Source organism: Pipistrellus hanaki, assembly GCF_964339955.1.
Source record: "Pipistrellus hanaki genome assembly, chromosome: 17".
Classification (NCBI taxonomy): Eukaryota; Metazoa; Chordata; class Mammalia; order Chiroptera; family Vespertilionidae; genus Pipistrellus; species Pipistrellus hanaki.
The window spans coordinates 37,552,201-37,575,205 of record NC_140519.1 but is presented as its reverse complement, the minus strand read 5'-3'; the positions used below and the strand labels follow the sequence as shown (position 1 = coordinate 37,575,205).

At 42.9% G+C, this 23,005-nt stretch overlaps 1 protein-coding gene across 3 annotated transcripts in view; it reads left to right on the top strand.

Moving 5' to 3' along the window:
- NIPAL2 (NIPA like domain containing 2) overlaps positions 1–23,005 on the top strand; it is a 65,050-nt gene that overhangs the window by 26,488 nt on the left and 15,557 nt on the right. For 2 of the 3 annotated variants that reach the window (XM_084864589.1, XM_084864591.1), the window contains exons 4-5: positions 11,162–11,221; positions 20,198–20,319. In XM_084864589.1, coding sequence (XP_084720715.1) covers positions 11,162–11,221; positions 20,198–20,319 — 182 coding nt within the window. The remainder of the gene's footprint in view (positions 1–11,161; positions 11,222–20,197; positions 20,320–23,005) is intronic. The other variant, XM_084864590.1, reaches the window with a different exon arrangement.

The window sequence follows — 23,005 nt, the reverse complement described above, 5'->3', positions numbered from 1 at the left end:
GACTCCTCCACACGTCCCCTCCCAAAGCAAGCTGGAGAGCTCTAGGACTTCCAGGTAACCTACCGAGACAGAACGCCTCTAGAAACCGGACCCAGGAGCTAGTCAGAGGACAAGTGGTCACTTGACAGCACTTTCTTCACTCGCTAACTAACTTCTGAGAGGCTGAAGGGCAGAGTTTTTCAGGTCTCACTGCAATTTAAAAACGTGTTTTCTGCCCGGCTGGTGGGCTCAGTGGTTGTGTGTTGACCTATGAACCAGGAGGTCACGGTTCAATGCCCGGTCCGGGTACATGCCCAGGTTTTGGCTCGATTCCCAATAAGAGGGCAGGAGGTGGCGAGCAGAAGGCTGCCCATCAATGATTCTCTCTCATCATTGATGTTTCTCCCTCTCTCTCCCTCTCCCTTCCTCTTTGAGATCTATATATATATATATATATATATATATATATATATATATATATATATATTTAAAAAATAGTTTCTGAAGAACTATTTACTAAACACCTAGCAAAAAGAAGTAGGTTGGATAGCTGTAGAACTTGTTCTAAAAATGTAAACTCCTGCCTCACTGCCTGTCTCAGGTACACCCTCTCCCTCAGCAGGCCTCTCCCGGCTCCTAGACCAAACTCAGCAGGCGTGGTCTCCGCTCCCTCCCCGCCCTCTGTGGGCCCTCTCAGCCACGTAGTGCCTTTCGGTGAGTTGGCCAAAGGCAGCCTTTCTCGTGGTACTTTGTCTGCACATTGGGATGCACTGATTTTATTAAAGCTGGACGCTCTGGGGCCGTCTGTCAGAAAGTTGTCCCGGGGAACATACAAATCAACAGACTCTGAGATGTGGGTGGCGCCGCCTCCGGTGCCCTGTCTGTGCTCTGCACAACCTGCTCAGCGGCCCCGGCCGGTCCTGGCCTTGCCCTTCCCCTTTGGCAAGTCTCCTCATGCCCCCTGTGACTGGGAGAGCCAGGAGGCTGCTGTGACTGTGCGTGTCTGGTCGCCTGCTGTTGGCCCTCTCTAGGACAGTGTTTCCCAAAGTGTGGTACGCGTACCCCCAGGGGTACGGGAAAAGTCTGGTTGGGGATCGCGTTGCACCGGAGTTTGGTGGGGATATGCACTGCACCGTGCTTAGCTGCACCTAATTCTACGTTCTCATGAGTACGAGGGGTACTCAGCATTACGGAAATTATAGAAGGGGTGCACATATGTCAAAAGTTTGGGAAACACTGCTCTAGGAGATTGGTTTGAATCGGAATGGAGATACAACGAGGACAGGCTGCTCCGTTCTAGGGTGCTGGGACAGAAAAGAACGTGTGTGTCCAAGATCTCCGTTCCTGATGAAGCATAAGGGTTACTACACATGTCACTGCAAGGGCCCTGTGACTATTGGCTCTCGTGAATACACAGAGGTTTGTAAGACTGTCCCTTGGGGGTTGGTTCAGGTTATTTGTGCATCGACAAAGGGTGTCCTTTGTGTGACGTTTTCCTTTTTCCGTTCATCCCCGGGACTGTGATCTGTGCGTTGAGAGATGATTTAAAATCATCACGTTACCCACACCCCAAAGAGCTGAAGCCACACGGGTGAAGGAGATCCAGGGAAGCTTACTGAGCATGAGACTCACCGGGGGTGGCAGGGAGCGGGCCACGAAGGGAGCCTGCCGCAGGGCAGGAGGGTGGGACCGATGGAAGACGAGGGACATTGTCCAGTGTTGTGTCTCCAAGTGTTTTTTTTTTTTTTTTTTGAAGTAATTAGAAAAGAGTTCAGAGACGATGTCATCTTTCTCCAATTAAACCCGGGCAGTCCTTTATTTTATTTATTTTTTAAAAAAATATATTTTATTGATTTTTCACAGAGAGGAAGAGAGAGGGATAGAGAGTTAGAAACATCATCGATGAGAGAGAAACATCGATCAGCTGCCTCTTGCACACCCCCTACTGGGGATGTGCCCGCAACCAAGGTACATGCCCTTGACCGGAATCGAACCCGTGACCTTTCAGTCTGCAGGCCGATGCTCTATCCACTGAGCCAAACCGGTGCCGGCGCGGGCAGTCCTTTAGAAATTAGTGAAAGGTAAGAAACTAACCTTGAGTGTGCATCCTCTGGGCCAGGTACCATCCGAGCCACATACGCTTATTTTCCTTAATTACCTCTCAGATGAATAGAAATGAGTAGCAAGTAGGTTAAATTTGAGGTGAATTATCCAAGATCAAAGGGTGGGATAGTGAATGGAATGATAAAAAATGAATAGCAGCTACATCTCCTCGGCCCTGGGGCAACTTTCTAAGAGAAGGAGTCACCCTCTTTGTGACTCATTTGGATTAAAACTGGAGAGGAGAGGGAGACCTAGGACTGATAAGTCTCTTCCGTCTCTCATTTACCCCCAACATGGCTGGCTTTTGCTCAGAATGGAAGGCATGGTGTGGCATGTATGTTGTTTCGTGTATTTCCGCTGTGCTGTTAGGAGGCTCTGCACTGAAACATGCCTGCGATCCATTAGAATGATGATGGGCATAGCATAGCCAGACGCCCGGGCGAGGCCTCGTGGAGTTCCAGAGAAGTCCTCTCTCAAGCAGAAATGTTGGTCTCCCAAGATTTTTACTAGAAACAAATGAAAGGAAGCATAAACAGGCCAATGAGTGAGTGACATCGTGTTCTACAGACCTGTGCTTAGTGCCAGCCCGTGGACTCGCTGGAGCTCCAAACCTCACAGCTGCCTGTCACAGTGGCACTCCGCATGGACGTTTGTCTTCATGTTGGACATGTGCAAAGATAAGATGCCCCTTTTCTCAGTGACTTGCTAGGCTGTCTGCTTCAGCATCTGGTCCCAAAACCAGCCTAAGCAACATCCTATAGAATAAAAGCCTAATATGCTAAGTGTCCGGTCATCCATTCAACCAATCAAAGGGTAATATGCTAATGATATGCTAAGGCTGCTCAACTGCTTGCTATGATGTACATTGACCACCAGGGGACAGACAGTTGACCGGTTGCTATGACATGCACTGACCACCAGGGGGCAGATGTTCTGACTGGTATGTTAGCTTGCTGCTGGGGTCAGGCCAATCTGGACTGAGAAAGACGGGCCAGAAACATCCCTGGAGCCCTCCCATGTTTCCTCTCTACCTGGCCAACCTCCCACATCCCTCCCTGGCCCTGATTGTCCACCAGTGGGGTCCCCTGGCCTGGTCTGCACCTTCTTGCAATCCGGGACCCCTCAGGGGAAGTTGGAGAGCCATTTTCAGCCCGATCCTGCAGGCCAGGCTGAGGGGCCCCACTGGTGCATGAATTCGTACACCAGGCGTCTGGTGTGTGGAATAAAACTCTGAGGTTCGCACCTTATTTCTGTCCACTCATGCACTCAGCTGAAAGCATTCCGAAAGCCTAAAACCTGTATTTGACATGTCTCTACCATCCATCCTTATTATTTGAGAACACCGCAATGTATTTCTAGAGAAACTGCTATTATTGAAGTAATGCACATTTAAATTTATAATACAGAGTTAATCTTTCCAGTGATAGCATTTTCTTTTTTTTGGAGTCATCTTCAAGTTTAATCACTACAGTGTGTCAAGAAAAAAAAAAAAAAAAGTAGAAAAGAAGGGATTATTGCTCTTAATCCGGGTACATTTCCTCATTTGAAATTATTTGAATAACCTATGAATTATCTTTTGTCTTCAATAAATGACAATAGCAGTTTTCTTAGTAAGATGAATTACTTCTTCCCTTTTATTCCTACCATTAGGGATGGTAGGCTAACTTTTCTCTCTGTAAAGAAACATCTGCCGAAACCGATTTGGCTCAGTGGATAAGCCTCAGCCTGCGGACTGAAAGGTCCCAGGTTGGATTCCAGTCAAGGGCATGTACCTTGGTTGCGGGCACATCCTCAGTAGGGGGAGTGCAAGAGGCAGCTGATCAATGATTCTCTCTCATCGATGTTTCTAACTATCTATTCCTCTCTGTAAAAAAAAAAAAAAAAAAAAAAATTAAATCAATATAATATATTTTAAAAAAGGGAAAAAAAAGAAACATCTTTCAAGGTGTCCTCAGATCTTTGAATCCTGACTCCGCGGGGTCCATTGCAACTGACACGCAATGCTACAACTAACAGGGGATGATCATGGTGGGGCAGCCCACTGAGCCTGTGAGCACGCTCCATGTGTGCACGTGCTTGACACTGGGCCGTGACTGACATGAAAGCGCCTTGTGGTTAGCTTTTCCCCGTACGATGCAGCTGCCCTTCTAAGCGGTCAGAAACCACAAGCCAGATATTTACATGGGAGGAGCTGTTTGTAGCATGATTATGTAAGCCTGTTCTTTTCATGTCATGTTTTTGTTTTTTGTTTCATGTGTGTGTGTGTGTGTGTGTGTGTGTGTGTGTGTGTGTGTGTGTGTGTGTTTCAATAAAAGAAGAGTTCTCTCTATTACTTTGTCTTCTACTTTCCTGTATTATAAATGTATACCCTGAGTTCCCTTCAGATGGGAGACACGAACCAATAACTCGAACGCCTAGGAAATGGACACTGAGGACGAGGTCAGTGCTCACAAACTGGCGGTGGCCTGCCCACCAGCTCTGGCCTCGGCTGTGTTTTGTTTGGCTCGAACAGTGCTTATAAGAACACAAATTATTTTCTCATGTTTAGAAACCGGACCGTGACACACAAGAACTGGGTTTTTGTCCAAAGGAATCAGATCTGGTGGCTCGGGACTCGCAGTGCGCGAGGGCTGAGGGCCGGCTGCCACCTGTCGCTGACTGTGTGGGCCGAGGCGCCACAGCCCACAGCGCCTTTGGGCAACGGGATCAGCTAAATGGTCACTGTCGGCATCTGTGTCCATGATCTGAGTGGGTTTTTTTCCTTCCAATTGAATCAAATAAGAATATCGTATCATAATTACATATAGGTAATGTGTAATTGTATTTATTCCTAAATTTTGGATTAAATTTGTTTTTTAAGAAGTGGTCATAAAAGGATAAAAAAAAAATGAAAACTACATGTGAACAAAATCTCTTATTTTTTTAATTCTTTATTGATTAAGGCAGGGGTCCTCAAACTTTTTAAAGTGGGGGCCAGATCACGGTCCCTCAGAGAGCTGGAGGGCCGGACTATATGAACTACTAATTCCTACTGTAACACCTCGGCTGCGCTCACTGCCCAAAAAACCTGGCGGGCCGGATCAGACTCCTCTGCGGGCCACATGTGGCCCGCGGGCCGTAGTTTGAAGACCCCTGGATTAAGGTATTACATATGTCTCCTTTCCTCCCCCATCAGTTTATGTTGTTCATTGTATTCCATAAATGAATGAGGTCATGTGATATTCATCTTTCTCAGACTGGCTTATTTCACTTAGCACAGTGCTCTCCAGGTGCCCCATTCCCCTCCCACCCCAGCACATGCCCTCACCCCCTAGTGTCTGCATCCATAATCTTATATGCATTCATGCAAGCCCTTTGGTTGATCTCTACCCCCTTCTCCCTCCCCTGCCTTCCCTCTGAGGTTTGATAGTCTGTCTGATGCTTCTCTGCCTCTGGATCTATTTTTTTAAAAAAATATATTTGTATTGATTTCAGAAAGGAAGGGAGAAGGAGAGAGAGATAGAAACATCAATGATGAGAGAGAATTGTTGATCAGCTGCTCCCTGCACACCCACTACTGGGGATCGAGCCCACAACCAGGCATGTGCCCTTGACCAAAATCGAACCTGGGATCGTTCCATCTGCAGGCCAGTGCTCTATCCACTGAGCCAAACCAGCTAAGGCTGGACCTATTTTTCTTCATCAGTTTATGTTGTTCACTATATTCCACAAATGAGTGAGATCATGTGACTGGCTTATTTCACTTAACATAATGCCCTCCAGGTCCATCCATGCTGTTGCGAATGGTGGGTGTTCCTTTTTTACAACAGTGTAGTATTCCATTATGTAGCTAAAGCACAATTTTTTTAATCCACTCGGATTAAAATCTTTTTTAAATAGCCATCCTATAACACATTTAGTTATTGAACTTTCTTCTGTGCTAATAAATCTTTAATAAAAAATTATTTGGAGGGATAGATCATTTAAGTAAAATGTACACAGATAATTCAGTGTTGCAAATTGAAAAAGGGAGTGCCAATTTATCACTCTACAGACACAAAAATAAAAAATGATATGTAAAAATCTACCCTGGCGTTTCATTGCTACCTTACAGAAATGTTACCAAACTCAAGGGGTTTGTTAACAAGGCACGGTTGCCATTAGTTTTATTCTTGTTTATTCTTGCAGCAAGTGAAACGCACACCTAAAGCTCTGTCTTCCCAAAGGAAGGCTTAGCCATTGTTTGTATACGCTGTTTGGTTGATTACTTGTTCATTTCTTCTTCGCAGTTGCCTAAACTTATGTAGGTGTGGTTCTGGTCAAGCTCATCTCATTGCAGCTACCGCTGCAAAATACTGTGCATTTTTTAACATCTAGCAAGAATAGCATTAAGAACCACCAAGAGCCGAAACCGTTTTTGCTCAGTGGATAGAGTCGGCCTGTGGACTGAAAGGTCCCAGGTTTGATTTCGGTCAACGGCATGTACCTTGGTTGCAGGCACATCCCCAGTAGGGGGTGTGCAAGGGGCAGCTGATCGATGATTCTCTCTCATCGATGTTTCTAACTCTCTATCTCTCTTCCTCTCTGTAAAAAATCAATAAAATATATTAAAAAAAAAAAGAATAGCATTAAGAACCGCCAAGACCTTGAGACCTAAACAGAAAACTGATGCCTAACTTCTGATCCTTAGTAGCTATCACAGAAGAAATCCAAATCAAGTGTGTACAACCTCTCGGAACTCTCAGGCACCAGATTAATTTATGCTCGTTGGTTTCTCTCTCTAACTCGTGGCCTGCAACACCAGCTCTCGGCTACAGTAAGCTAAGTAACTCTTCGATAATAACAGCCAGGTTTCAGACCAAATCTAAGTGACATCAAAAAGGAGGTAAATGAAGGACAAATAAGAGGGTTTGTTCCTGAGTAAACCAGGAAGTATTAGGAAACTCAATACCAGGACACATACCTATACCCGGGACCGGAATGGTCCCCCACATCTAGGCTTGGTTCAGCGAAAGCCACCAGAATCTTGTGTCGCCTTTATCTGTTTTCATCTGGAAATCCAAATCAGAATGCCCATGTGTATAATACTTTTCCTTGGTCAACCTTGACCAGAAAGCATCTTCATTCCGATTGCTAACCTGAGTGACACTTAACGGCTGAAGAGAGTATAGACAACTCATCAATAGGAGCCAGTCCATTTTATCTGTTGCTAAGATTCTTTGTGGCCATGAAGCTCTCTGGTCAAGGCCAAGTGAATATATGAATAAACTTCCCCATGGAGCACTCTGTGAACCAGAGAAGATACTTCAGTATTTTTTTTTTTTTTTTGTCCTTTTCCCTATGGATAATATTTCTGCTCTCTTTTCCCCTCATAATTCCTACAGAACCACTTCTTATGCTGCTTTTCATCTTTTTAATTTGTTATGGTCATTTGCAGTCCAGTGTCTATCTCTGGAGTCACAGAGTGACACTGTGTCATGAATTTAACCCCGGAGTCTATGCACACTCACGTAGACCAGTGTCTGTGAGCACTCTGTGTCGTAGCGTTCTCTGTGTAGACCCATGTCCTACGAAAGCCAGAACGAACCTCTGCCCAAATATGCGTGTAGTCCAAAATTACCAACAGTGTGCGTGCTCAGTAGTAGCTATACCCAGCCCAAATCTGTTTACTTTACAAGTGTGTTCTGTTTTAATGCTTTTGATCTCGACTTTTTTTTTTCTCTTGTTAAATATTGGATTTTACTAGAGGAATAAAAGTGTAAAAGATTTTCCCCCTTTTTAAGTGTTCATTACACAATTGTCAGGGTTTTAGCCACAACTAGACAGGGTTGAGTTTGACAGATCTCTGATTGTATGTGGGAGCACTTTCAGTTTATTTTTTCCTCATCTTGAATATTTACTTCTCCACTTGCAAGTCATGTGACTAGCTGTTGTTCCGATACTGTGTTTGCTCAGCCCAGCTCTCATTTTAATAATGTTTTGCAAGGTAGATGAGTTGCAAGTAAATGGATCTTAATAGAATGTTCTTTTTTTTTATTGCTTTCTTTGTTAGATAAATAAAACTTAAAATATTTTTATTCTCTTATGTAAAATGTTTACAGAAAATCTCATGTTCTCTTAAAACAGAAAAATGAGTATATAAGTGCATAGGACATAATGTTTTTCCCCCCAGAAAGTAAAAACAGCATATTTATGTTTCATAAAACTCTGATAACTATTTCACAGACATTTATATGATTTGGTGCATTCGTGTAGTTCAAGCTTATTGTTACCAATCATATCCTTTTTGCTTCTTGCAATGAAATTATCTCCTACATAACATTTTCCCCAATTCCTCTGAAAGTGGAAGCATTTATGAAATGGTGGCTTAGCAACAACAAGAGAAGGAAAATGATGTTTTCCTTACTTCAAGGGAGCCACGGAGTGTAGTTTACTAGAAAGGGCTCTGGACTGGGATAAGGAAACATGGCCGCTGCTTCCACGCCTGCTGTAATATACATACTTGTTAGATGAACAGATCGATGAATACACCACCTCTTTGGGCCTCAGTTTCCCAATTCTAACAGTAAATTATCTCTGTCTCCTACTCGCTGTAGAATTCCCTTGTTCCATGCCAACAGTGTCTCCCTCCCTACTGGCATATTTGCTATGAAATATAAGTCATCTGTCATTACAGTGGAAAGTACTGTGTGTGTGTGTGTGTGTGTGTGTGTGTGTGTGTGTGTTAGCATAGGGATACTTTGCCTATTTTTTTTTATTGCTAATCTGTCTCCCTCTGCTTGGAAACATTCCTTACCTTACTCTGCAGGAAGTCAGTGATGGGGTTGGAAGTGGGGTCTTGATTTTAATACCTTTTCTAATTCTCTAACGCGTGAAATCAGTTGACCTGAATTATGTTGGTTCGAACCTGAAACAAGATTTTCAGGCATTTTCAGTCTGCCCCCAACTCAATTCTTAAGGTAATGGGCTATGTATCTGTAGATTAATTTGTGTGCAGAAAATGTTTCTTTAATGTTTTAGAGCCATGCCACACAATTAAATTCATGCCTGGTGGACAGTTCCCATGCTCTGTTTATTGTGTGTGAATCGTTCATTCCTATAAACAACCTGCTCAGGAAAAGTTCACAAGGATATAGCTTAACTTGAATGAGAGAGCTAGGCTGAGAAAAAGATGGAGAGAACCTATGAGGATCCCAGTTTACTCTGAATGAGAGTTTCTGGTGTAGAATTGTTATTTTGTTTTACATCAACTGCCAGAATATCAGATATATTCAAATATAACTGATTTAATGGATTATTATACAGACTCATTAAAAGGGTATCTATGAAGAATTTTTAATGACACGGCAAATGGTGCGTAATATAGTAACCAAGGAAACTGAGAAAAGAACTTGCATTATAGTTTATCTTAATTAAGGAAAATACACACACCAACTGCAGTTTTCTCTAAGTGATTAAATTATTTTATAATGATTTTCCCTTTGTATATTTACTTAAAAAAAAAAAAACCCCAACTCGGCTAATAATTTTTTTAATTTAAAATACAGATCATGTTGTGTGTCTGCTCTTTGTATTATTGCACGTTTCCTTTTCCCATGCCCCCACTCGCCCAGGAATGGCTCCATAAGAGGAACTATGTGGGAAGAGTTGGCTGGCCCATGTAGCTGAGCCATCACAGAGGCCATGGCTCAGTCACGAGGCTGCGAACTCAATAGCCTCGGCAATGGAACGAGGCTCTTACACCTCACAAGGGCCAGCAAGTGTAGGACAGAGATCCTCAAACACTTTATTGATGCGCTAGGCACGAACCACTCTGCAGGAAGTCAGTGGTGGGGGTTGGAAGTGGGGTCTTGATTTTAATACCTTTTCTAATTCTCTAACACGTGAAATCAGTTGACCTGAATTATGTTGGTTCGAACCTGAAACAAGATTTTCAGGCATTTTCAGTCTGCCCCCAAGATCCATCAGAGATCTTGGGATAATAAGCTATACTTCAGAGCCAAGTGGATGGATGGTTCTAGGGGAGACACGCAGATCTTAGGTGTGGTGAAAGCTCTATTCCAAGGGGTGACACCCATAAGGGTGGCGTGGTCAGCCTGGAGGTGGAAATTGGGGTGCAGGCAGGGTGAGGGGCCCAGAGGTTATGCTTGAGTCTCCAGGTGCTTGAGGGGACGGAGGCCGCATTGCAGAGGGAATGGTACACATGACAGTCCTTTAGCATGCAGCTAAGTGGCGGTCCTGGGGATTGCGACTGTTTTAGTGGGAGTGAGTGTGGCATATACAAGAGGTCAAGGGCAAACGCGGCAAGGAACGTGGCAGGACCAAATCGTGGCTGGCTGTCTTTGCATGGCCACCTCTCCCCTGAAAGCGAGAAGAAGCTACTAAGAGGTTGATCAGCTGTGGCTTGACATTCAATTTGCATTTTAGAAAGATGACTCTGGTGGTGCTAAGGGGAAGGGGTCGCGAGATGGGAGGCCCCAGTGGAAGCTATGAGAGTGGCCTGAGCTGGGACAGCGGCAGGGAAATGTCGAGGAGAGGGTGGATTTGAGAGAGAGAGACGTGGATTTAACAGATCCAGTAGCCAGTTGGATGTGTAGTGTGAGGGAGGGGGCAGCCAGGCAGAGTCCTAGGATTCTGGTGCTCCACAGAGGTATCATAGGAGTGAGGATTGGAGGAGGGGGTAACGGGAAATAATGAGTTTCCATTTGGGATATAGAGCTAAGACTTCCTTCTATCCACCCTTCCTTTTTTTCCTTCCTATCTCTCCATAGCAACACTAGTGTCATAGTTCATCATTCCTTCTCTTCTTTCCTCCCTTCCTTCCCATTCATTCATTCATTCATTCAGTTATTAAGCCCTCACTGTACTGGGGCACCATCCCAATCACAGCCCAGGGCCATTGTGAGCCAGGCTATTTCCATGTATCCTGAACCATGAGCAGGAATGAAGGAAATTATTTTACAGCCACAGTCACTGGGTGTCTCTGACCAGGGCACAGCAAGCCAGCTTAGGACACGAACTGCTTCACTCCTTTCAAATGCCATTGCATAATATATGTTTTTATATTGGAAACACCACTAATGGTCATTTTTCTTTCTAGGTAGTGCCTTTATTTCTGTTATGTTTCTGAAAGAAAATTTGAGAGCCTCCGATGTACTAGGTAAGTAATTCTTCAATTCGTGTCATTATAGCACTGCTTGATCAGGGAAATAATACTATCCATAAAAAATACGTGCTTTGAAAACTGGGAACAAATTACTGAAATGATATGATTTTTGGAGCTGCTGTTTGCTCTTCCGTGGGAAATACTTCCACCTCCATTGCACCCACTCCCCATACTACTGACCACAGCAAATTATTATTTTATACTGTTGTGATTATGAATTTTATGGAATTTTTACGAGCATAATAAAATCCAGTAAATTTTATTTCAAAGGATGTGTTTGTTAGACTGTAAGTATACATGAGAAAAAATTAAAAAATAAAACACACCCTGGCCTATGTTAAATGCTTACAGTGTTGGCCCTCGGTCCAGGAGGGCCACAAATTCCATTCCTGGTCCATGGCACATACCTGGGTTGCAGGTTTGATCCCTGGCCCTGGTCAGACCATGTGTGGGAGGCAACCCATCAATGTATCTCTTTCACATCTCTCTTTCTCCCTCTCCTTCTCCCTATCCCCCTCCCTTTCCCTTTCCCTCTTCCTCTCCCTCTCTGTCTCCCTCTCTCCTCCTCTCTTCTTCCCTCTCCCTCTCCCCTTTCTCTCCCTCCCTTCTTTCCTCCACTCTCTAAAAATCAATGGAAAAATATCCTTAGGTGAGGACTAACAAAATGAAAGAAAAAGGGAAACCACACACACAAATTAGATGTACCAGTAGCTACCTGGTTTGTAGTTAGCTCTCTCCAAACATAACACAGAACTTTGCTCTTTCATAAAATCTTATTTAGAAATACAGCAGTTAGTGGAAAGACACAGTAGCCTGCCTGGCTGTAAGACAGATTCCTTATTAGCAAATTGATCCTATCTTCCACCTCTTGTTGGAAATGTCCTTGGCGAGAGAAGACTTGGGAGATGCCTGTTCTCTTTCCTGACAAACTCCTGTCAGAATTGCTGCTGACGAATGACAATGGATATGATTGAATGAATATTTTAGGCACTTGAAATAAAACAATGTCCACTTGCTTCTGAGGAGATCACGTTTGCCTTTACAATGTGAGCTTTGGCTGTGACTCCGGCGTTGCTATGTTGGGCCTTTGTTGTCTCTGGTCGTGTTTCCCGGGAGCGAGTGTGGGGACAGGGCTGGCGCTGCTCCTCTCCTCCTCACTGGGATTCTGCTACTCGAATTTTTAGTCAACATTGTCACATTTTTCATGGTTAAAATGTCTTTCCAAATGCTGTTCATCTGTGACTGCATCTTGTCAAATATCTTCTTTTTCTATGTTTTTTTTTTTTTAATGGTTTGTGCAATCATTTGGGGAAGTTGTCCAAATCAGAAATAAGAATGAGCCATGCCTGCATTTTATAAATTAAAAACGTTAGGCCCTACGTCCTTTTTCTCATTTATGTAATGTCTTCAGGAAACTTTACATCGTTTTGTCGAAAATATACCATCATTTGTAATTAATGGTCGATTAATGTTTAAATCAATCCAAGATATTTAATGAAGCAATAAGATATAAGATATAAAGGGAGACTTGCTTAATTGTGGTGAATATTCGTGGTAAAAAGATGACTAATTAAGAAAGATTCTGTGCCCTCCAACAATACAGTTGAATGTTTTCTAAAAGTAGGAAACGATATGTACCATTAAGGCCTAAAGCTTTAGTTTACAACAGGGTTTCTCAGTCTCGGCACTGCTGATGTTTTACGCTGGCTACTCCCTCTTTGTAGGGGGCTGACTTGTGCCTCGTAGGGTATTTAGCAGCATCCCTACTGGCCTTGACACATTAGATGCCCGTAGAGCCCTCTGCACCAGTTATGGCAACCAAAAATGACTTCAAACATTGCCAAATGTTCCCCGGGCAGCGGGGAGAGGGGAGTAAAATCGCCCCCAGTTGAGAACCGCTGGTTTAGGGTAAAGAGAGATTACTGTAACTGGGAAGCTCAGAGAGAACTTTTGACAGCAGAGGTGACATTTGAGTCCTCTCTGATGGCTGGGTATGTCAGGCAAGGGCCACATCCAAGCACTGGGAGGAGGGCATACAGAGGGAATCACACGAGAAGTGTTAACAGAGGTGCAAAAGGGTAAGTTTCTGTTCGGTACTGAACTAAAACCACTGTTTAGGGGAAGAATAAATGCTAGTCACAAATTGTGAAAGGGAAGAAGATCAGTATCCATCGGTGCAGGTGGTTTGATCATATACTTTGAAAACCCCAAATCAACTAAGCATTACTAACAGCAATGAACTGGCTCAACATCAAAGGATATGAATTGAACTCTCTCTCGTGGGTTCAGATCTGGACTCAGCTTCTGCTGTCAACTGTGTGGCCAGCATATGACTTCACTTCTCTAGGCCTGCTGGCTGACAAGTATTAGAGGCTGTTTTAAGGATCAAATTGAGTCATTCACTTAAGACAACTTGAAAAATGTAAAGCCCTGTTCATTGTCATCATTTGTGTAGCCAACTTTATGCCCAAGAGGTAATACTAAAAAGAAATAGGAGACATACACACACACACACACACACACACACACCCCAAAGTAAAACCTCTATTAGTTATTTAATCCTTCACTAATTTCTCTTATTTTAATAACAGAATACTTTATTAAATATTTATTCTTTCCATGTATTATAAATGTCCTAAATGAGCTATCCCACTTAAATGCAGGAATCAACCCACTTACAGAACTGGTTACTTAGGTTAGATAACTTGCCCAAGGTCATAGGACTAGCAAGTGGTGAGCCAGTATGCCCCTACTGGCAGTCAGGTAGCACTACAGGGCAAAAGCTCAGGTGTGTGTCCCTTGTAAGAAAGCTGTGTGACCCTGGCACAGTTACTTCCTGACTTGAAGTCTCAATTTTCTCATCTTTAAAATGAAGATAATATTACCTACCTCATAGGGTTAAATTAGTTCATGTATGAAAAACTCTTAGTATCACATAATATCACATAATATCATTATCCTCACTCCCACAGCCACCCTAGCCACCACTGCACTCTACTGGTTCAGCAGAAGAAACCAGGTTAGGATATCTTTGCACACCTTAGCAACCCAGGTTTCATTTCCCATAGCTCTGGTTGGGGTTCTTTTTTTTGCTTTCCTAACTTGATGCTTTTTTAGTAGGGCTATATCACTGATAGCATATTTGTTCCATACTCTAGTTAAAACTGGTCCATTCTCTCGATAGATAGATAGATAGATAGATAGATAGATAGATAGATAGATAGATGATAGATAGGTTGATTTCAGAGATGAAGGGAGAAGGACAGAGAGAAAGAAACATCAGTGATGAGAGAGAATCATTGATTGGCTGCTCTCCTGGGGACAGCCTGCATGTGCTCCAATCAGAATCCAGTTGTGACCTCCTGGTTCATAAGTCCATACTCAACCACTGAGCCATGCCAGCTGGCAAAACTGGTTAATTCTTAACTTCCATCTAGTATCATAAGAATAAGGAAGGATTTAGTCACTGATTCCATACCCACGTCTCCGACAGCGGTATCATATGCTATCATGATCTGAAGTGTAGTCACCCACCTCAGGCTTAGGAAAAGGTTTTCCCTCAGCCTCACTTAGCAGCGTGTTGTCACACGCCTTTTCTTTTGTCCTGTATTGCTGTTGCCTTGAGCACATTTGGCACTTTTCGGTAGAAGCTAAAAAATGCATTTTTTTTTTTCCCTTTACACAGACTAAAACCAAACAAGGGAAAGAATAGTGACTTTTTAAAGAAAAAAAAAAGATTAACATATAAGCATGCTAAAAATTAAATTGTCAAAATGTGCAAAAGAAAAATCACTTATTTTCCCCTGCTCAAAGCAAATGGCAGTTTGTTTTCAGGATGGAACAAATGAAGATTTCTGGACCATGTGGGAACAAGCTGAACTAATTTATTGCCAAATGTGGCTCTGTGACTGTGAAGCTTTTCACCACTGGCCTCAAAAAAAATGACCTCACAAAAGCTATGTCTGAGAAGCATCGCCAACTATTATTAACTCAATGACAAGCTTTGGCCTGTGTTCTGATTCTCAGTGGATTAATAGCTTTAAATTAGTTTAATGATTTTTTTTCCTTTTTTTTTTTTTTTTTAAGCACCAGATTTCTCTCCCCTTTAATCAGCCAAGAAATGATAGTATGTTCCCCTCTCTTCTCCCTTTGTCATCAAAAGTATGGAATCTAATCATCTGGGAGATCCTTGCTGATTTATTCCAGATACTTATCATAAAAATAAAAACTGAAGTCCATTCATCAGCTCTCTCCAGAGACTAGTCACGTATTGACTTCAAGTCACCTATGAATGGCTTCCCCAGACAGAATGTCAAGAACTTCACTGTGAGATGAGGACCGTCTCCCGCTTCCTTCCCCCACGCCAGAGGCCAGCCTGTGTGGGGCCAGTGTCTAGAGTACGGATCTAGCCACACAGGCCGTTATCTCTGGTTGAGAGGACAGAGTGGCTGTTTGGGCTTTGAACGACAGGCTTTCCAATGGCAGGTTCAGGACCCCGCATTCCCGGCATTTTTGAGACGTCTTGGTCCAGACCTCCTTCAAGGGTTCATGGCCATAGCCCGAGGATCTGGAGAGCATGTCCCACGGGGTATTCAGGAGCCAGTTTATTCCGTGACTCCTGGTATCCCACAAAAGTAATCGCTGGACCCCTGTTGGTCAGGAGACATAGAACCAGGACCAAGAGAGTCTGCCATCAATCTTCACTGGAGTCGGGCTCAGCTGGATCTGAAAAAACTCTGAAGGCCAGAAGTAAGGTCAAGTCAAATGCCAGAAGCTAGGCGACAGACAGTTAACACCCGCTGGCCTCGAGCTGGGGATAGAGACCCATTGAAATAGATTAATTGGGGTAGAGACTCATTAAAAGAGATCTCAGGTTTTGCTTAAGAGGACAGGTGGGCTGGGAACCAGGATGTCAGCCGGGGAAGAATGGGGCCGCAGATCTCGGATCCAGGGCTTGCGTAGCGGACACAGCAGCTGGAGGTGCCAGTGAACGGAAGCATCACTCCGATTCAAGGCTGTTTTCCCTCCAACCACTTTGGGCTGCATCCTCAGCCCGCGAGTTCCGAAAGGAGACTTGTAGGCTGGGGCGGCGGCGCCTCCTGCACAGCTGCATCCAGTTAAATGTCAGACGTTTCCCAAAGTAGAAAATATTCCGCAAAGCTCTACTTCAGGATGATATTAATGGTCAGATATGTTTAGAAATATCACAACCATATCCTCCTGGAGGAGATTCACAGTGAACACGAAGGCACTGAGGATCCGAGGTTCTTTCCATTAAAGAACCATCGAAGCTGGTTGAACTCGCCTTCTCCTCCCAAATCAGTCTGACGTGGGACCTCTCTTGGTGGAGCGTCCACCTTATGGAACGTGTTCCAGTTTGGAGAGCTCGTCTGAAGGAACCTCAGGCCAGCAAGGCGCACTGCCATGATGGTCAGTTCCCCTGTCATGCTCCGTGCAGCTCCTAGCTGCCACTTGCTGAGACTACGGCAGGGATGAGCTGTCCCATGCATCGGCCCTGGCATACAAGAGGCATGAGAGTGTGATCATTAAGTAACTACCTGGGTTCCAATCCACACTCTCCACTTAGCTAGAAAATTCCAGATAAGACAGTCATTCCCTCTTTGACTCCATATCCTCAGATGCTCAATAGGGACAGTAATAGTTTTATACAATATTATATGTTACTAGTGACCCTATGCACAGATTCATGCACATTGAAAGGATATTAATTAGAAGAAAGATTCATGCAATAATTACATTACTGCAAAAAATTATATGTCAAAATAGTATATATAATATGGTATTATAAAATTAAAACACACGTGTGATTGGCACCAGCAAGAGCTTTATCTGTATCATGCATGCATGAGTCAACGTTTATTTTTAAATAACCATTGTGCATCATATGTACCAGACCGTCAGTCAGATGGACAGATGGTCAGTCACTTGGCCATTTATATATATATATATATATAGATTGGCAGTGCATGTCATATGTACCGGCCAGTCAAATGGATGTACAGTCACTTAACCTTTTATATAGAGAGATATTATGTATATACATATAATATACATATAGTACATGTTATAATAGTATAATAATTTAATGGTATAATTATTTTTCACAGTTTTATTGTAAGGTTTAAGTTATATATAAAACATTTAGAATTGTGTTTATAAGGACTGTTGTATGAATTCATGCATGGGTGGGGTCCAGCCAGCCTGGCCAAGGGCAGCTAGCCGGCCTGCCTGCTGGTTGAACTCCTGGTCGAGGGAACAATTTCCATATTAGCCTTTTATTATATAGGATATACACTGAGTGGCCAGATTAATATGCATTCAGAGGTCATAATAATCTGGCCACTCAGTGTATAATTGTGGAATCATTAGTCATTTGTTTTTTTTTTTTAAGGAGTTTTGAAATGCAGTGAAGATCTACATTGGTATAAATGGGAACAGTAAACAAATGTGGAAGCAGATGAAATGTGGGAGAGAGGGGTTGTGTCAGGATGTGACATGGGACCATATAGGAAAGTTAAATAAGTAGCACAACCTCCGTATAATGGGATGCTATGCAGACTCGAAGAGGATGAGGCTGCCATTCCTATACTGAAACATTCTTCACAATGTTCTGTTGATTAGAAATAAAATGCACACTAGTACAGAAGAGCATGGATAATATTGTCCAAGAAATCCAAAAGCCATACACCCCAACATATACACATGCATAAAGTATCTCAAAAAAGGAAATCTCAAGAACTTGGAACTGATGGAGGCATTAGGGTAGAAGAGAGATTTAATTCTTCATGCATCACCCTCGTGTGCTTTTGAATTTTCTACCATATACATATGATACCCATCCAAAAGTAAATTTTTAGAGAGAAATGTAAAGGACACTAGATACAGTTAAATGAGATAAAGAAATAGCTGGCAGAGGAACTCAATATAAACAAGAAATTTGGATTTCACAAAAGAAAGTTGGAAGTCTCTGAGACTTCTAAATCGCATTCAGTGCTTTTATTCTACTTTACCAAGTTTACAAAACTTTTTATTAAACCCTTCTTCCTAGAAACCTAATATTGAACAATTATAAAAGAATTTTTTATTCCTAAAGAAAGGACAAGGCTGACCAATAATTTTGCCCACGTTCTTATAGATGGTGCTTATTATTTTCCTTTTATTACAATGCTTAATAATGTATTTTTTATTTTTAAAATCTCACTAGAAATAGCTTTTAAAGTTGTGTATATAATTTCTGTCTTCACAGAGCATTACAGAATTTATTGTTACTTCGATAAAACTTATTTTATAGCTTCTACAGTACCCTGAACAGCTATTATTTATTTATTTATTTTTAAATATATTTTATTGATTTTTTACAGAGAGGAGGAGAGAAGGATAGAGAGATAGAAACGTCGATGAGAGAGAAACATCGACCAGCTGCCTCTTGCACACCCCCTACCGGGGATGTGCCCGCAACCAATGTACATGCCCTTGACCGGAATCAAGCCTGGGACCTTTCAGTCCGCAGACCTACGCTCTACGACTGAGCCAAACCTGATTTGGCAACAGCTATTAGTTAGCTTGTGTGAAAAATCCAATGCTCTTTGTTCTCAGAAACTAGAGTTCAAAGTCATAAATCATTTGGTCAAGAAGAAGAAGAGGAAATTGGTGTCTTCAAAGTGTGAGGTTTTATCAGCAAATCAAATTGTTTCGGGTTGGAGTCAATGCTGGTTGTCAATTATGTACAGAACAATCCCGACCTCAGTGATGGAGCGAGCTGACTTATGTTTTCAAGGGTGCTACCTGAAAAATGCTACGATTGTCACTTTTTCTCAGGCTGCTAATTATTAACAAATAAGCAGCTTTCGGTGTTATTTGGCAGTGTCCATCCTTTACCCCTCCATCCATGGCCACTCCCCCAACACATGCCCTTCCTCTTTTATTTTAAGTAACATTAAAGTGATGACAGTAACACATTCCTTTCATAGGTTTATTATGTGATATTTTACTCAGCTATGCCTGGAATTCTAGATACTAAATTGGACTAGATAAATCTTAGAGCAAAGTCAATGTTCACCTTCATTATTTTTGCTAAAGGAGCTCCAAAAAAAGTGGCAATGATTAAGATGCTCATTTACCAGAGTTTCTAAGTGTAAAATCACCCGTGTGTGTGTGTGTGTGTGTGTGTGTGTGTGTGTGTGTGTGTGTGTGTGTAAGGCTCCCAAGATGAGTAGAGTGTAGAGTAAATGGCACGTGATGGACTCCCCACCCTCTGGGCTCTGCCATCAAAACCTAAATCCAGGTCCATCTTGCACTGACTCGCCCATAAGTACACAAACAGCCAGCGTGGTTGGGTTTTCATGTCTCCATATGCACATGTTCTGATCTTCCCCATCTTAACAGAACACTTCTCTGCTTAGGCCAGGATCTATCTGGAACAACAGAGAAAAACCACAAGTTATGTCCTGCCCCATCCATTCCCTGGCCCTATCTCTCTCCCCCCCTCACCCCCTTTCGTTGTTATTGTTGTTAATCCTTATTCGAGGATATTTTTTCCATTGATTTTTTAGAGAGAGTGGAGGGAGAGAGGAGGAGAGAGAGAAACATTGATGTGAGAGAAACATCAATTGGTTGCCTCTCCCATGCTCCCTCACTGGGGTGAGGGAACGAACCTGCAACTTAGGTATGTGCCCTTGACCAGGAATGAATCCGCCCGTGACCCTTTGGTATTCGAGCCAGTGCTCTAACCAGTTAGCAACACCAGCCAGGGCCCTTATCCCTTTTGAAAGGTAATGCTATCAGGTGAATGTGTGCTGCTATCTAGGGATGGTTGTTGAATTATATTTGACTAGGGCGGGACTGTCAGCACCTTCACAAGTAATGCTCAGTCTATAGGGAATGTTTACATCAACAAAAGATTAAAAAGTCTCTTTTCAACTTGCTTTGTCTTTTCTGTTTTGCTTAAAGGTATGACACTGGCCTTTGCAGGGTCCTATTTGTTGGTGAACTTTGCTCCAAACATATCCCAGGCTATCTCTGGAAGAACAGTGAAGAATTACTTTGTTGGCTGGCAGTTCCTGATCTATGTGGTAAGCATTCTAATTACGATGGCGCAGCTATGTTATCTAGCCCGCTGGTAGCTGCAGATGTTGGAGAACTAACACAGTCTCTCCTTCTCAGCATTAATATCTCATTACAGTGCAAATGTGTTTGACCAACATGGAAGCATTTGAAACACTAACTCAGCAATAGACATCTCCAGTTTCCCAGGTAGCCCATCTTTGAGGGTGACCCGTGACTGGAATAATTTCCACAACATTGGATCTGGCACATTTCAGAGCATCGTGTTTTAGGAAAACTCAAAGTAAAAACAGACAAACAAACCCCCCAAAACCCTCTCTTCCAAGTCCAAAGGGAGGTACCTGAAGACCCCTTTTTCTTCCCTGAATTCAAAGATTCCTCTGTTTTTGTTTTTTTTAAATCTTCACATACTACACACCCTTTAATAAACTTGTATTTCTCTTCCACTCACCTCCACTTATTCCCCTCTGTTTTCTCAGCTCCTACTCACTCACCATTTGTTATAATCTAGGCCCGTGGTCGGCAAACCACAGCTTTCAAGCCACATGCGGCTCTTTGGCCCTTTGAGTGTGGCTCTTCCACAAAATACCACGTGCGGGCGTGCACATCCAGTGCGATTGAAACTTTGTGGCCCATGCACAGAAGTCGATTTTTGGCCCGGGCGAGTCTATTTTGAAGACATGCCTCTAACACCGAGCCACACTCAAAAGGCCAAAGAGCCGCATGTGGCTCGAGAGCCTCGGTTTGCCGACCGCTGATCTAGTCGATCCCTCCCCACAAATTGCCAAATGCAATTGCTTTCTCTCTCTCTTTGTTGTTTTTTTTTTTGTGTGTGTGTGTGTGTGTGTGTGTGTGTTTTGAGGGGTGGGGTGAGGTGGGAACCTAATTCTTCTTGCACCTTAAGCAGCATTGACTCATGACCCATCATCGTCTCAAACTGCTCGCCTCTCTGCTTCCTCAGTTTGTTTTCCCTGTTTCTCCTCTTCTTCTCCAACTATTCTGTCCCAGACTCTTTTTAAAAAATATATATTTTATTGATTTTCCACAGAGAGGAAGGGAGAGGGATAGAGAGCTAGAAATGTCGATGAGAGAGAAACATTGACCAGCTGCCTCCTGCACATACCCTACTGGGGATGTTCCCGCAACCAAGGTACATGCCCTTGACTGGAATCGAATCTGGGACCTTTCAGTCCCCAGACCGACGCTCTATCTACTGAGCCAAACAGGTTTCGGCCCATCCCAGACTCTTGATAGTCACCTCCTTGTCTTCTGCCAACCACTCTTACCTATTCATGCTACATATTCAACCAGGGTTTCCTAGGGTGAGCTCATTGCCCACCCACCATCCTTCTTTGGAAGGACTTCCAACCTCAGATCTATAGTTCTCCCCAGGCCTCTTCCGAGCTGCACATCTATGTCTCATCTGTCCCTTGATTACTCTATCCTGCATAGATGTCCCAGAGGTCCTTCAAATGCAGCATCTTAAAAACTGAACTCACCATCTACTCCCCTCAACTCCCTCCTCTCTCATATCAGAAGGCTCCCCTAACCCCTGCCCTCCATCAGCCTTTAGGACTGGGCTTCCCAACCCAGGTCAGCCTTCCTTGGGTCTGTCATGCTCTGTGTCTCCTGCCTGCCCACCCCATTGTATCTTCCTACTTGTTCACCATACCCAGTCCTTGAACTTCGGCAGCTGTCATCCATCAAATCTAAGAACTAGAAGGACTCGTTCTGTACTTCATGATGGTCTAAACTTGAAGTCCTACCAACACATGTTATTCTTTGTCTGTAGGCAAAACAAATTGTCCATCCAGTGAGAAAAGGGTCCCATAGTTTATGATCAGAAGTTTAATAGGCCAAGTTAAATCCTTTGGAGATTAAAGACGCATCAAGACTTATTTTGGGGGGAATAAGCAGCATTGTTTGATGATGATGTATCTTACATTGTTTTAACACCAGAGAAAACCATTTTAACACCATTCTATTATTTAAAAGAATAAGGCTACTTTTTATGAAACCTTATGTTTCCACACACACAAAAATTTGAAATTAAGAGCATTTTACTATTTTCCAAAAGCAACTCAATTTATTAGTCGTTCTGAGTAGAGAGAGGGGAATTTTTGTAGCAGAAATTTCACAGTCCTGGGAGAGATCCATAGTCCCATAAAAATACATTTGAAAGTAAAATGCACCAAAAATGTATATAATTCCAGATATTTATAAGATAGCATAAAATAAACCTTTAATAAAGTCATGTTTAAATAACACTATTGGCATTAGACTCTAAGGGAAATAGATCTATATTATGTTAGTTTGAAATTTAACCTGTTAGATGTTGTATCTCTAAAGACTAGAACTTATCCATTACATGCTAAGATCTTGAGCTAAAGTTTGGTTTAAATCTGTTAACATCTAAATAATTAATATTTAATCCTTAGATGTGGCAGATTCTGTGCTTTTTCTATAAACCATGACTGCAAAGACCATAACTACAGTAATGATAACTGCTCTTTTGCCAGGCCAGCAAAACCCCTCTGAGCCTTGGTTTCCCCATCTGTAAAATGGGGATAGTAAGAGTGCCACTCCACAGGTTGCTGTGAGGGCTCCATGAATTAGTACAACTAAAGCATGTGGTGAGCATGCATGAAGCGCTGTTATTATTTCTGACCTCAGATAGCAGCAAAGCAGCCTCTT